The 16,106-nt window shown below is 39.6% G+C and overlaps 2 protein-coding genes across 2 annotated transcripts; both read left to right on the top strand.

Moving 5' to 3' along the window:
• Window positions 1-393: 393 nt before the first annotated feature.
• Window positions 394-2,277, top strand: LOC106719121 (YTH domain-containing protein 1). Its single transcript, XM_014513377.2, has one exon. It carries the CDS (start codon window positions 603-605, stop codon window positions 1,926-1,928), a length of 1,326 nt encoding a protein of 441 aa, XP_014368863.1. The 5' UTR covers window positions 394-602; the 3' UTR covers window positions 1,929-2,277.
• Window positions 2,278-6,693: 4,416 nt separating this feature from the next.
• Window positions 6,694-15,923, top strand: LOC106719082 (glutamate receptor ionotropic, NMDA 2B). The gene is made up of 16 exons (XM_045680388.1): window positions 6,694-7,130; window positions 9,033-9,440; window positions 9,711-9,850; window positions 9,948-10,163; window positions 10,650-10,887; window positions 11,000-11,307; window positions 11,491-11,735; window positions 11,984-12,185; window positions 12,255-12,578; window positions 12,651-12,928; window positions 13,258-13,360; window positions 13,438-13,586; window positions 14,158-14,378; window positions 14,628-14,728; window positions 14,917-15,146; window positions 15,722-15,923. Exons 2-16 carry the CDS (start codon window positions 9,047-9,049, stop codon window positions 15,756-15,758), a joined length of 3,186 nt encoding a protein of 1,061 aa, XP_045536344.1. The 5' UTR covers window positions 6,694-7,130; window positions 9,033-9,046; the 3' UTR covers window positions 15,759-15,923.
• The last annotated feature ends 183 nt before the right edge of the window (window positions 15,924-16,106 follow it).

Below are 16,106 nucleotides of genomic sequence, written 5' to 3'. Positions count from 1 at the left end.
AAACATATTAAAAAAATATAAATTACAAAAATAAAAAGTCATTTTATGTCATTATATCTAGCTATCGTCCGCGACTCCGTCCGCGCGGGATTAAAAAATAATTAGTAGCATCTCTGTTCTTCCAGACTATGTTCTACATCTATGCCAAATTTCAGCAAGATCCATTAAGCCGTTTTGGAGATACTTTCAAACAAACATCCATCCATCCATCCATCTATCTAAACATTCGCTTTTATAATATTAGTAAGATTGAATCAGGCTTTTATGCCGTTATTTTACCCGATTAATGGTGGCTTTATAAAACCTTAGATTTTACACTCTGTGGCCGTAATATGCAGCCTGTGTGCTTGTGGTGTCGCATATTTGTTTACTCTATGCCTGTGTACTCTACTCTCGTCTCAACCCAACTCAATTGCTCTCAATCTCTAAAATATCCGAAAACTTCGCGTTGTAATTTTGTAATTGTATTTTTATTATAATATAAAGCAGATTTGTCGATGCCGCAGATCAATTTGCACTAATGATAACCAACAAAGTTCAGTATCGGTAAATGATACGATTCATGGAAAAACTGTATTGTTGTGTATCTAGTACAGTAAAAAATGGAGGTTTCCAGCAATACCGACGCCGTGAATCTGGGCGTAGGTGAAGTAGAAGCGGAAATAGGGGAGGAACTTAAACAGTTAGAAGAAGTGAAAGATTATGATACTCGGAGTGAAGTATCTAGTTCATCTTCCAGTGATACAAGTTCGCCTAGTATTAGCTCCGTAAGCACTAATTCTAGAGACAGACGAAATAATCGTAAACGAGCTAAGTCTGATAGTCATTCCCCCGTACAAACAAAACGACGATGTGTTACAGCAACCAACAAGGTGAAAATCTACGATTACGTGACAAAACTGAATTATTTGTTCCGAGATACACGCTTTTTTCTCATCAAATCTAACAATGCTGAAAATATAACGTTGTCAAAAGCAAAAGGAGTTTGGTCGACATTACCCCAAAACGAAGCTAATCTTAATCAGGCCTACAGGGAGTCGAGAAATGTACTACTGATATTTTCAGTGAAAGAGAGTGGAAAATTTGCTGGTTTTGCAAGATTAGGAAGTGAATCACGACGTGATGGGCCTCCAATTTCATGGGTATTACCACCTGGACTTTCGGCAAAGGTACTAGATGGAGTCTTTAAAGTAGATTGGATATGTAGGAAGGAGTTATCATTTAGTAGCACACTTCACTTATACAACCCATGGAATGAAGGAAAACCAGTTAAAATTGGACGTGATGGACAGGAAATTGAACCAAAAGTTGCTGAAGAATTATGTAGACTGTTTCCTGAAGATGATGGAATTGAGATGACCCCAATACTGCGAAAGTCTAAAGAAGCTTCTAAAAAGGCTTATCTAAAAAGTGGTGGCAGTTACAGAACTTACAGAACTCCTCTGCTTTCAAGAAGCAATTTCAGAAATCGTATAAATTCATCATCCAGGAGTAGGAGAAAAAATTTTATTCCACCCAGAAATCGCCTTTCTTCTAATTCATATAAGAGAAGATCTCCATCACCATATATGCGTGACCGCTTGCCAGCATGGTTTGCTAGGGGACGTGACGCATATAGTAGTAGCAGTTCAGCTGCAGCAGAAGCCTATGTTGCAGAGTACATGAGGTCAATGCATCACCAATTGCCACCATTACCTTACGTGCCGCCTCCAGGATTCAGTGGAGCATTAGCAAGTTACGAGGGATTGCCCCCACCACCGCCGCCACCACGTTATTATGACTTGGCTGATTATCCTCGTTCAGTGCTTGTGTATGATAAAAGGTCTTACGAACGGTCTGTGGATGAGTTTTTGTGGCGCACTACTGATCGTTCTCGTGCTCGCAGCCGGGATCGCGAATCCCAAAGGTCTTACAGGGATCGACGATAACAAGTTACAATTCCACCGATGTATTGATTATTTCATATAATGCTAATAAAGATTGTGTTTGAACTTTGAACTTTAATTGTAAATGTTAGTGTTGTGGTGAACTTTTAAATGAATGGAACTTTCATTTGTAAATATTGGACAGTTTGTATTGAGAAGTTTAGGATTCTTTTTAACTTGGACTAGTCTTAAACAGTGAGCGGAGTCAGTAAATCCAGTATATGAGGACAAATTTCCTCTGTTTAATTATGATGAGAAATAGAAGTGTGTGTCTCAGGAAATATCAAAAAAGTTTGTTTACATTGAAACATTCATAATATGTTTGTGACATACAAGTTGCAATAACTTGAGTGTTATCAAAGATATATCTTATGTTTCAATGTGGAAATATAACTTTACCCTTGTGATTTTATAATTTAACAATTATCAAGGGTAAATATTATCATCATGACTTATAACTTATCTGTGATATTAAGTGAAAAAATATACAATATTGACCTATTCTACCAAATATATTATACATATAAAAATACCTTTGATAAGTTTATATAAACCAAAAATTATTTTTAACATGACATTTATATTTAAAGAAGAATTGTCAAAAAAATTGTGAATTAACATATTTATAAAAAAAAGATTGCCTTGAATATTACCTTACAGGAGGTAAGTCATTATATATATGTACTTATTTTGAACCAAAGTAGTATAGTTACAGTTATATACCTTACATGACTCAGTTTAACTTGTTATTCTCAAACAATAAGAGTCATCAGACATCTTCTCCTTAACCATATATGGAGGATTCAATCTACTTTTAATATTCTCATGAATCATGAAAATAAATCTATTCAGATTCAGATAAAAGATCACTATTCTTTAGCAAGATTAGTGATCTAGTTAAGTGTTTCAATTATGCGCGGACGGAGTCGTGGGCGACAGCTAGTACATACATATATGTCATGCTCCTATCAGGTTTCACGAAGTGTCTATGAAAAAATATATATATATGCTATTATTTGATAGTAGCTACTATGAGAACTTGTTTATAGCAAAGTGTTCATAAGTCATTAGAACTAAACAAGTGGCATGGTACTGTAGCCCTCTTTATCAACTTAACATGAAGTTGGTACACGCTATTACATTTCGAAGGGGAAGTTAAGAGTCCTGATGTCTGAAAGTGGTAGTGGCAATGAATTCCGCCATTCGACTATTGTAATTCAAATCATAGTACAAGCCTAGAATTTATTTGAAAAAATAAATACAATAAATATTAACAAATTCCAAGTAGACGTCCAGTATGTGGAATGATCCTTTAAAAATAGCGTTGAATCGTGACACTTATGATTACAAAATTTTTATCTCTCTTATTCTCTCTGAAAACACAGAGATATAATTAGATTTCTGTTAAATTAAGATGCTGTTGCGTTACACCTTTCAAGGAACCAGCTGACATACTTTCCACTGAGATACAGCAAGCTGACATTAATTTTTATTCATAGTACCTAGCATATAAACGATCACCAGGTAAATTTTTTGTTGAGAGGAAATCATTGAAAATTTATTTTTATTTTTTTCATCTTCAAGGAGCCAGCTGACGTATAATCCACCGTGTTATGGTCAGCTGGCTATGTTTTTCTTTTAAAATACTACATAAACTATACTCTGATAAATTTTCAAATGAGGGAGAATGCGTGGGAGGCTGCCACTGCCCACCCCACCCACGGAGCCGCATCTGATGGTCGCGAGTATTCATAGTAAAAATCCCTTATGCATTTTACGAAGTTTCGCTCGAGAGGAAATAATTGGCTGAAAATGTACCTGGCTCCCGGGCTACAATATCTTTGCTTTTATTTTGACCGCGACTTCGTATGTACGGCTTCGAATAAAAAAAGTTATTAAGTTACTTATGTGTTCTTACAAACTATGTTCTACGTCTTTCCTAAATTTCATCGAGATCCGTTTATTTTTTCTGGAGATACATAATAAACATCCATCCAAACTGTCGTACTTGTATTAGTACGAGTACTAGCTGTCGCCCGCGATTCCGTCTGCGCGGAATTACAAATAAAAACGTTATAAGTAGCCTATGTGTTCTTCCAGACTATGTTCTAGATCTGTGCCAAATTTCATCAAGATCCGTTGAGCCGTTCCTGAGATACCTTCAAACAAACATTCGCATTTATAATATTAGTAAGATGATTTAACTAGTAACTGTGACCTGTTGTAATTATTCCCAATTTCTTACGTTGCAACATTGTGAAGAATCAAAGGACAAGTGATTGACTCAATCAACGTTACCCGAGGAAAATGTAAAAAGGGAAGTAATAATCATTGTTATTTTTTATAATTTCAGTAACTAAAACAGTTCAAATTTCAGGAAGCAATTCAATTTTTTTTAAATTTTATATGTATTTACACAAAGCCACTTTAAAATCCGCTCAATACACACTGGATGCTGATGAGATGATACAAGTAGGTTTCGTGTTTGTCAGAAGGAGTCGATTTACTTTGGGAATTCATATATTAAATGTCGAAAGATTATTGCCACTAAATAAACCACGATTAAAAAAATTTAAAAACAAACATTAATATCCAAAAGTGAGATGATTTATGATTCACACGAAGAAATGTTTTGTGTGTGAGATGCCTAACTAAAGAAAATATAAATAAATTTTTAATTAATGGGTTAAGATTGACTAGCTTCTTTTTATGTCTTATTTCTTTCTATTATTTTCTTTGCTATATATTTACTGTATTCTACAAAAGTTTCTCTGGTTTTCTTATTACTTATCAATTCGGTGCTTTCCGAATGCCGGACATTTAGTACACTTGGGCATGCAGCACGGATTATCCCCGTATCACAGGTACACGAGGGGCTCGCCTTGCACTTAAACCTATGCAGGTACTCCGAGAACCCCCCATGACCTGTTAAGACCTGTACCAGCACGGGGTTCAACTCTAATTTGCGGAGTACCGGGTAGGCGCTTATGGCGTCAGGGAAGAGGACTCTCGTCGAGGCCATGTCCCCGTCCTTATAGCGCCTGTTCCATTCGTTCGTTTCGGACGAAGACGAATCGAATGAAACCTCACGCACCAAAATCGGTTCAATCGTTTAGGCTCTGGGTAGTCGTCACAGTTGAATTTACATTCATGAAAACAAACTTTCATTCGCGTTCGCGCGTAAAAAATTACCCTCTTTATCATAGAGTTTCAGAGACACAAATCGCCGTCATTTTATTGTACAAGCGAGTAACAAATATAGCGCGTGCACATTTTTGGGTCTCATTTGACCTTCTCATCTTGACCTTGAACCATTGCGGTTAACAGCAGTAATAAAGGGATCTAAAACAAGTTAATCGAACAAAGGGCGTAATCTTATGTAAGCCCAACTATAAAAATTACTGTTAAAGTTAATAATGTTAATTATGTGATTTTTTTGTGGACGAATGAAAAACTGTGTTAATTTTAATCACTTTAATATGACCTGACAACAATGTTTTACGACGACACTAAGTTAAACTGATTTATGAATGACAATATATCTCTGTTCCTTGCGGGTATATGCGAACAGCTAATCTAGTTACTAGTTATATTCTTATAGTCTATGGGTAAGTACAATTTTGTAATTCATTATTCTTAATATAACTTCATAAACATAGAAAAATGTTCTTTAAAAACCTAATGTTACCCCCCTTGTCTGTATAACGGCTTCCTTGCGGTCTTTCATAGACTTTACAAACGGCACACACAACAGTGACCAGAGGGATTTTTCTATTACTGCATCTTGGAGCTCTTAAATCTTAAACAGTGATTAACTGCTGTAACACATAAACATACACGAGCCATCCCGTATTTAACGGATTTTTCAAAGCAGGTTTGTGTGAATCTTTCGCCCTGCCTTCTGTAGACTCTTCTACGTCTGGTCTGTCATTACTGAAAAGACAGACCCTAGTCTCATCAGAGAAAAGTAAGGTCCTCCACTGTTCAAGAATCCAATCTTGCGATGTAACGTTGTTTCGGGCCTTCAGGTGGCCTGCTGGCGCTAGATTCTTCTTGTGTAATGTTCTCCTAATCGTAGAAACGTCCTCTGAAGTTCTACGACTTAACCGAAGCTGTATCTGTAGTCAGTAAAGACGTCGTGACAATAAAACGATCATTTCTATCTGAAGTGCAGCGTTTTCTTTGAAATTGACGTCGTCTAAAATAACCATCTCTTTGTTGGAAACGTTTAACCACACGTCGAACTGAAATACGGCTGAGGTTCAACAGTCAAGCAACATCACATTACCACGAGCAATCACTTGAGCGGCTTCTTCAGAGCTGATGTCTATCTTTATTTGATCTTCCTGGATTTACTTGTTCACGGCATGGCGACTAACTGACCCGTTTATTTTACCTGAATATCTTTTATACCCTTTTTAGGTAGTGCAATTAGATCCCTTATAAAGGAGTATTTGGCAGATTTCTTTTTAACACGCTGTTGTGATAAATTTTCTTTTGATGATCAATGTGGAGCCATCGAAGTACACATTTTAAAAATATCAGTAATTATATAAATAAAATACTGTGCTAGCTGTTACAGCGAGTTGTTGCACAATATCAGAGTTTAATTAAAAAAAATAACGATTTATATGCCCTGGGAGCAATGTATCGATTTGAAAATAGTGAAATACTTATGAAAATTGAGAAAATATTCACAATGTTTTCTCAATTTTCATAAATGAAATTAAAAGTTTTTGATAAGAAGCACCGGGAGTGAGGTGCGACCGGATCTTTCGGATAGTTTTCGTGGCTAAAATTCGGTAGGAGCGGTTACTTGAAGTATATCTTCGGCGTGGGGCTTAATGGGGCTTTGTCAACGCTTAGCCAGTTACATAATGGACTGGGAGGCGTGGAGCTGGTGCTCGGCGCAGGCGCGAAGGGCGGAGGGCGCGCGAGGGATGAGGGCGCGTCAGTCGGCGGTCGGCGCTCAGCGACTCAAGCTGGTCCGCGCCGCGCCCCTCACCGCCAGAGCGTGGCTCGGGGCGTGGCGCTTACGTAAACACGCGTGGTGGTACTCGCTGTAGGCCAGAAGCTGAAGCAGTATCCGTCCTAGAACGACCCCATGTCGGTCCGCCGCTTACCCGATATATGTGGATAGCTAACAGCAGGCCGCTGCGCTGTCGCCGCGGCCACTGCCACCATCGTCGCTTATCGCGCTTATAGGTACTTAGATTTTACGCCTTCTCCAATTATGTCATAATGAGTTGTTACACACTCATAGCACACATATAGCATTTTTGTTTACCTTAACACAGAGTTGTATAACTTGTACATCAATATGTTTATTTTACAGTTAAAGGAATTTGGTGAAGTATCAACTTTATTTTATGGACAAAACGTAAATTTCCTCACCTAAACTTTTGTTTTTTCTTATCGATCCTTTTGATAACCAGCAACAAAATTAATTTAAGGCCTGGTTTTTATCGTATTAAATAAAGTCAAGTGCTATTTCGTTAATGGAACCTAACAGCGGATATTGATTATCTAATAACGGTATATATGAAATAAATAATAAGGTAGTATATGGATTGTAATAATTACATGCTTAGTGACTAAAACCTTTATGATTATGATAAATCATTCAACTATAGAAGGTTATATTAACATAATGAAGACACTTGACTTATAGCATTTTATCCCCAAATTCTTACGTACTCTACACTTATAGATTTTTTATTATAAAATCAGCTTCGCTTATTCTGTGTTATTTGTTTGTCGTAATTCCAAAATTACATATTCTTTATATACCACTGAACTTTAAAATGCCACATGAGTAAAAAAAAGGTGGATTTTACGTCTATTGTAATTTAATTTTTCATTTTTTCAACCTTACAAATCTAAAACAATTTTTTAAACTCCGTAAAAATTGTTTGCTTTGGGATTTGTGATAGCGTTTTACTTTGATTTCGCTTTCTCATAAATGTCGACTTCTGCTCAGGCAAGGGGTCTCTGTGAAATGAACAGCGCACATACAATGCGGGACGCCGGTAAATAAAATCAAAAGCATAATCCTTTACTATGAGCATTAAAACGCAGTAAATGACAAAAAAAAAACTAAAACCATTTTATACCAAAGCCATGAACAGTTACCATTTAATAAATATAACTTTTTTCCAGCTGTAGACACGATCCTGCTTCAGGACTCTATTTTTAATTCCTCCAGTCTTTCCAGAAGAGACGTTTTTAATTTTTATTAAAAAATCGCAAGAAATGAAAGATAAAAACTTTGTTGGATTAATTATAAATCACTGTAATATTTATAATATTTTGAGCAATAAAGAATTACAACAACAACAACAAGATGAAAGAAAACGGTTCTCGCGCCACCTTTTTCTCCCGAATCGCAGTGCATATAAAATTACCCTAAAAAAAGCAATTTGTGTTTTCTATACAATCGTTCTGTAAGTACTGGAATGGCATAGGACAGGCCGTCTACATTTTACCACTTGCGGCGGAACGGCCAAACTGGCTTCAAAAGTAGAACGCCATCCCAGTTATTGGACTGGTTTGCCCACTGGCATCAGAAGATACCAGCGCTGATTTCAAGTGCTACTGGCTAACTGAGCTGGTTGTTCCAATTTAACCTTCATGAGTCTCATTTGTTTACATTTACTTCTTGCTCTAGTGCCGCAAGGTATTCTCTTTGTTTTTTCAAATAACATTAGATTTTACGTATTTTTATTTACCTACGTATTTTCGTGTTTCACTGAATGCTTTCCATAATAAAGTTATTTAAAAAGAAAAGAAAATATGTAAAGAAATTTCAGACATCTTATTGGAATCAACAGTTCATCTCAAAAATTAAAATTGGCCTTGTCCTTTCGCCATTCAAGGTGCACAAAATCAATAATAGACACAATGTCCTCTTCTAAAACATACTTTTTTGTAGAACACAATTTGATCAGTCAATGTTAAGCAAAGCATAACTCTTAAGAATTTTTCTCAACAATTACGTTTGTAATGTGCTTTCTCTTTTGGAATAAGTGCTTCATTACTAGACATTGTATGTATTTACTTGTAAGTTATAAGCTACATATGTTGGTATAACAAATGTAACTATTGCAGCATCAAAAGCCGAGATGCAGGCGCGCAGTGCGCTGATGGCGCTGGCGGCATTGGGAGCGCTGGCGGCGGCGAGCGCGGAGCGCGCGGGCGGCATCAAGGTGGGAGGCACAGCGGGCGCGGCGGGTGCGGGCGTTGGCGGCACGCGTGACGGCGGGCGCGGCGGCGGCGTGCGGCTGGGAGGCGACGGACTGCGGCGCGCGCGCACTTCACCCGCGCCCGCAGCTCCCCGCGCCCCCTCTGTCATCACCGCTGCGCTTGTCGTACCACATAAGGCTTTCGGCGCGCGCGACTACACGCGAGCAGAGAAAGCGGCCTTAGCGAAACTCCCGCGCAAACTACAGAAACTCTTCTCGCATGTGCGCCTCAACATTACCCTTTCTATGCAAGGCCTCACGCCCAGTCCGATGTGTAAGTATTGGATTGAGAGTGATTCCGAGTAGTCACGAAATTTAACATAAATCATCATCGTTGGCATGTCTTGGAAGCACACTGACCTTGCTTGCAAACGTTAATCATGATCATGTCAGACAACGCTTACGCTGTCTTCAGTTAGGAATTAGAAATTGACAATGTCTTCTTTCTATACATTTTTAAATTTGTACCTGAACTCTAGCTTGTCAATATTTTTATTTGCATTAATAACCAAGAACCGTTTTAATCATGTTTAACTGCTTTCAGCTATCTTGGACTCGTTATGTAAAGAATTTTTAGCAGTCAATGTGTCTGCTATCCTTTATCTTATGAATCATGAACAATACGGGCGCTCTACTGCCTCTGCACAATATTTTCTACAACTTGCCGGATATCTTGGCATACCGGTAATGCTTTCTTACTTCTTAGCTTTTTCATACTATTGAATATATTGCTGTTACAAGATTAACTGTATTACTTTTGTTTTGCTTTGTAACGGCGCAGGTTATCGCATGGAATGCGGACAACAGCGGGCTCGAGAAGCGAGCTGCCCATGCCTCCTTACGACTTCAGCTGGCCCCGTCCATAGAACACCAAACTGCCGCCATGTTGTCGATATTAGAACGATACAAGTGGCATCAGTTCAGCGTCGTCACGTCCGCCATTGCTGGCCACGACGACTTTATACAAGCCGTCAGGGAAAGAGTTACCGCTCTACAAGTACACACACTTTACTCTCTTATTCTACTTTATATTGTTCTTTTGTATTTACGGACTTGGATGACGGGCGAGCGTTTCATAATTTAATTTAAGTTTAATTCGTATTGACCTTTGAATTACCAGTCCGCTAAATACGTGAACATATCCTTGCGGACTTTATAGTTACTATACCTGGCACATTTTGATTGTTTGAACCAAACTAAAGACTTTTACAGCACTGTAATTCATTTTGATATATTAATGATCTCGACCGAGTTGTAAGAAAATCAATAGCAAAATAAACGGTTACCCTCAAAACAATTACAAGACGATATTAATCATCCCTATATCCCCGCCCTTTGTGCGCCATTGAGCGCAAGCCATCGAGAATTAGAAAAAGGATAATACCTTCGATATTAATTTCAATTAATGTGCCTTTTTGAAAAGCAATTATCTTAAGATCATTTTTTCGTATTAATTCACTAACGTTGGTCCATTTCCCCGCAGGATCGATTCAAGTTCACGATATTAAATGCGATTGTGGTGAAGAGGGGGTCAGATTTGAATGAGTTAGTGACGAGTGAGGCAAGGGTCATGTTATTGTACGCCACAAGGGAGGAAGCCGCTGATATTTTATCAACGGCAAGAGATTTACACCTGACAGGAGAAAATTTCGTATGGATTGTTACACAGAGTGTGCTCGGCTCTATGCAGCAACCAAACAAGTTCCCAGTTGGAGTACTAGGTATGTTCTTCGTTGCATCATTTTAAATTATATACTTTTAAATATATACTAGGTCACGTTATACCTTCTATTCCTATACTTAAGTGTGTATGATGCGTCATTTTGTCATTAGGTGTGCATTTCGATACTTCTTCTGTGATCCCGGAGATCGCGACGGCGGTGAAGGTTTTCGCATACGGCGTAGAGTCGTTCGTGTCGGAAGCAGAGTACGCCCGCTACCCGCTGGGCACGAGGCTGTCGTGCAGCGGCGCGGGCACGGGCGAGGCGCGCTGGTCAACCGGCGAGCGATTCTACCGCCACTTGCGGAACGTCAGCGTCGAAAGCGACGGCGGACGACCGAACATTGAATTTACGCCCGAAGGAGAATTGAAGGCGGCTGAATTAAAAATCATGAATCTTAGGCCCGCGATGGGTGAACAGGTATTCATTTTTGTATTAAATATTAAAGCGTCCTTACTAAATTCACATTTAAATGGGACAGATTAAAGATAACATTTCCCTTATAATGTAATGTTTACTGTACATACTCCTTGAAAGCGTTACACATAGTTATACACGCCATGTATTGGGAAATGTGTTATTTTATTAAAACCTTTATTACAGTTAGTATGGGAAGAAATCGGAACATGGAATTCTTATCCACGAGAACGGTTAATAATCAAAGACATAGTGTGGCCTGGTGGGTTACACACTCCACCGCAAGGTGTACCGGAAAAATTTCATATGAGGATAACATTTTTGGAGGAACCACCGTACATAAATCTTGCGCCGCCAGACCCCGTGAGCGGACGATGTTCACTAGACCGTGGGGTCATTTGTCGTGTTGCGCCTGAAGTCGATGTTGCTGGGTATGTACATTTATAAAGTCGAAGATTACCAGCTGATTCGCCAGGTCCTAAAAAATTGGCCGAAATCTGGGCAACTAAAATCCGCGTCTTTTCATTATAAAATTGTTAGATTTGATTGCCAAAAATAATGTATTTCTTCTGTTTTTTTGTTAATTGGGGTGTACATTTAAAATCGATATCAAAATGTTCATATCTTCTGTGAAAAGAATGCAAAGTGTATATGTTTCTTTCTATATTGCGTTATATAGTATAGAAGCGGGGACGGCGCACAGGAACAGCTCGTTATATCAGTGCTGCAGCGGCTTCTGCATCGACCTGCTGCAGCAGCTGGCGGAGCAGCTCGGCTTCACGTACGAGCTCGTGCGGGTGGAGGACGGCCGCTGGGGTACACTGCACCACGGTAAATGGAACGGTCTCATTGCGGATCTCGTTAATAAGAAAACAGACATGGTGAGTCTCAAATATACGTACGAGTCAAATCTCATGGCAATGTTGACATCTTCATTAACTATTTTCCAGGTTCTAACATCATTAATCATAAATTCAGACCGCGAGGCTGTTGTAGACTTTAGCGTACCATTTATGGAGACGGGCGTAGCGATTGTTGTGGCGAAAAGAACCGGTATAATATCACCGACGGCTTTCCTGGAACCCTTCGACACGGCGTCGTGGATGTTGGTCGGCGCCGTCGCGATACAGGCCGCCACATTCTCTATATTCTTTTTTGAGTGGCTCTCTCCGAGCGGGTTCGATTGCTCGACTGGAAATAATTCAAAACGAATCCCTCAAAATCGGTTCTCACTTTGCAGAACGTATTGGATCGTGTGGGCTGTATTGTTTCAGGTGAGACGATCGACGATATTTTCCATTTGTTTTATATGTGTATTGTTTCAAGAACTTGCTTTGTATTACTAGGCGTCTGTCCATGTGGACTCGCCGCGGGGTTTCACGGCTCGGTTCATGACGAACATGTGGGCGATGTTCGCGGTGGTGTTCCTCGCCATATACACTGCTAACTTAGCGGCCTTCATGATCACTCGCGAGGAATTCCACGAGCTGAGCGGCCTGGACGATCCGCGGATAGCCAGGCCCCTGTCCCAGCGGCCGCCTCTAAAGTTTGGCACGGTGCCTTGGTCGCACACGGACGCTACTCTAGCTAAATACTTTCCAGAACCCCATGCCTATATGGCGCAGTAAGTAAACATATAAATACTTTGCTTTATCGATCACAAAAAAATGCGTTCAATATTATAAAATCGGATACCTGTTCATCTTCAATCTAATAAAAAATATTATACAAGTATGCTTTTATTTCAACATTCCCAAATATAGTAATATTGTCATGTTTTTCGCGTTTCTGAATTTTGTTAAGATACTTTTGGTACTTAGATGTCTCTCTCATGAAACATTGCTTTTTCTAAAGTTGCAATAGTGTGAGAACTTTCTTAAAAGTGTTTTTTTTTTAGTTTCCTATTATTTTATTATGTTTATTTTATGTTATCTATTATTTTTATTTATCTAGATTCAACCGGAGTACGGTAGGCGCTGGTGTGACGAGCGTACTCACCGGTGAACTCGATGCGTTTATATATGATGGCACTGTACTCGACTATTTAGTATCCCAAGTAAGTACTTTTATATGAACATTACTGATATTCTAATGCTACCTAGAGATAGTTAATTTGATACAATAATTTTATAGGACGAAGACTGCCGACTTCTAACAGTAGGTTCGTGGTATGCGATGTCCGGCTATGGATTAGCGTTCACGCGTAATTCTAAATATCTTAGTATGTTCAACAAAAGATTGCTAGATTTGCGTTCAAACGGAGATCTTGAAAGATTACGCAGGTCGGTATCAAACTGTGTTATTATAAATGTTTGTGCGTGACCATCAACACCATTATCCAGATTTATGTTGTTACATTTCATAGTTGTCGATGTATAAATCGATTCATCAAAATGATCGCGTGTTTGTGTGCTCAATCCGTGAGATAGCCTCCATTAAATCGAGCTTATAGTCTCTTTGATATCTATTGAGGCGCGATGTTAGCCGCATTATGGAAGCTTAAATACTTAGTTGTTTTGCTTAGCATTCACCGTTTGCTTTCGGAATTTCGATTGATCGATAGGGTTTTATTCATGTGCATGAATCCGTGTTAAACTTTCACTGTATTATGTGTGTTTTGCGTTGTCTTTCGTATATGTATTGTACTGCCCGTTGTCCTTTATCTACGACGCGGTGCGATTCTATCCGATGCGACCGATATTCAATCCGCGATTGATGGTGTGACAAAAATGGCAGCACAAATACATACTAGAGCTATTTGCGTTGCGTAAAATTGCGTCGCGTCGCGTCGCTCACCTGGGACAAGGGAGGTTTGTAAATACGGTATCTGCATGATGTATGTTCAAATGGCAGGTATTGGATGACGGGTACGTGCAAGCCTAACAAGCAGGAGCACAAGTCGTCGGACCCGCTGGCGCTGGAGCAGTTCCTTTCGGCATTTCTGCTGCTGATGGCCGGCATCCTGCTGGCGGCGCTGCTGCTGCTACTCGAACACGTCTACTTCCGCTACGTGCGCGACCACCTCGCCGCCTCCCGCGTCGGCTCCTGCTGCGCCCTCGTCTCGCTCTCTATGGGTAATGCTCATCACGTACTACCACTACATAGACACGATGCCCAAACTGTTAATTTCCAGTCAATTTAAGGAACTACGCGATAAAACTGGGTACTTTGCAAAAGAGTGTTTTACAATGCAAACATTGCTAGAACATGCATAGAAAAATGCGATCACAACTTGGTTTAGGTATTTCAGGAAGCAATTCGAACATTTCACGGTTTTTTTGATTTATGATTTGCAGGACGATTATGTTGACTGTTCTGTGCAGGACAATCCTTGTCATTTCACGGCGCGGTGGTGGAGGCGGCGTCGCGCGGCTTCGGCGCGGCACACCGCGGCCATTGCCGCTCGGCGGTGTGCGCGGCACAAGTTGGCATCTTTCTATTTTATTATTATATAAAATTAAAATACACTATTAAAATACATATAATTAAGAAATGAAGTTCAAAACGTTTAGTAGTTATTTCTAAGTAATAAAGTTCTACTGTAATAAGTTCCTTGGAGCAGTATTGTGGTTTGTGGCTGAACAGTTGTTGACAATTGAGTGCGGTGCGCAGGTGTGGCGCGCACGTCACGAGCGCGACGCGGCGATGGCGCGCGCGCGGCAGTTGGCGGCGGCGCTGGCGGTGCACGGACTGCAGCCGCCGCCGCGCCGCCTGGCCTCCGCGGCCGCGCTGCTGGCGGGCGGCGCGCCGCACGACGCCACCAGGCCCCGCACGCTGCGCGCGCCCGCAGACCTACTGCCCGAACTCGACCGTCCCCTCTCTTGCGGCGATCTGCGCTCCAGGTCTCTACTATACTACTACAATAGTGCCCCTACATTTTTTTTTTGCATTTTTAACCATTTTTATTCCAATTCGTGATAAGATGTAACCTTTTCACTTCTAGATTAACATATTTATGTTTTATAATATGCTCGTCCTTTTCGGGTATGTTTTTAATCCAGTCGGTATACGTTCAACGAGATCACCCTTATTAACTCTACTGCTAAATTTCCAAGACCCTGTTTGAATCACACTTATTTCATTCTTTTTAATGATTAATTTAGAAAAAAAAATATATTATTAATAAAAATTTATAATTTCTACAATAGATATATAAAATGAAGAATAGATATATAAACTACTTAAAAATACTAAGATGCTTACAATCCGATGTGGATAACTCAAACGACTTGTAATTTTTTTGTTGGAAAATTGGACCACATGGTGACAGTATTCTCTTTAGAATAACAAAAAAAAATGACTACTAGCCCCCACCCCCTTATCATCGGCTGGCGACGCACATGTTTGGTGATATGATTTATTTTGAATTCTTCAAATAATATTTAAGTTATTCTAATGGTTTCTTTATTAATTCTAGAGAGCGGACGCGAGTGGAAATGGAAACTGTGCTGTGAGGTGTATTTTGCACCACCCCATTTCAATTCCTAAGGCTGTTCTCTTACACCAAGTTATACAAAACAAAGTTAGTTTATAATTAAGTTAAATAAAACAGATAAAAGGAAATTGTAATTATTAAATAAATTATTCCAATTATTAAAACAGAGAGAAGGACGTAGATAGCGAAGCGTTGTTGCGGGACGCGCGCGCGGCGCGGGCTGGGCGCGGGGCGCGCGTCCCCGAGTTGTCTACTACAATAAATATATTTTGGACAATATTCTTCGTGTTTTACTCATACGATATAATATGATACTGATAATGTCTGTTTCAGTTCTTTCGTTCAGTTTTCAGTACTATGCTTACGC

Source organism: Papilio machaon, chromosome 12, assembly GCF_912999745.1.
Source record: "Papilio machaon chromosome 12, ilPapMach1.1, whole genome shotgun sequence".
NCBI lineage: Eukaryota > Metazoa > Arthropoda > Insecta > Lepidoptera > Papilionidae > Papilio > Papilio machaon.
Note: the sequence above shows the minus strand (reverse complement) of the source record. Positions and strands in the feature narration are given on the sequence as shown.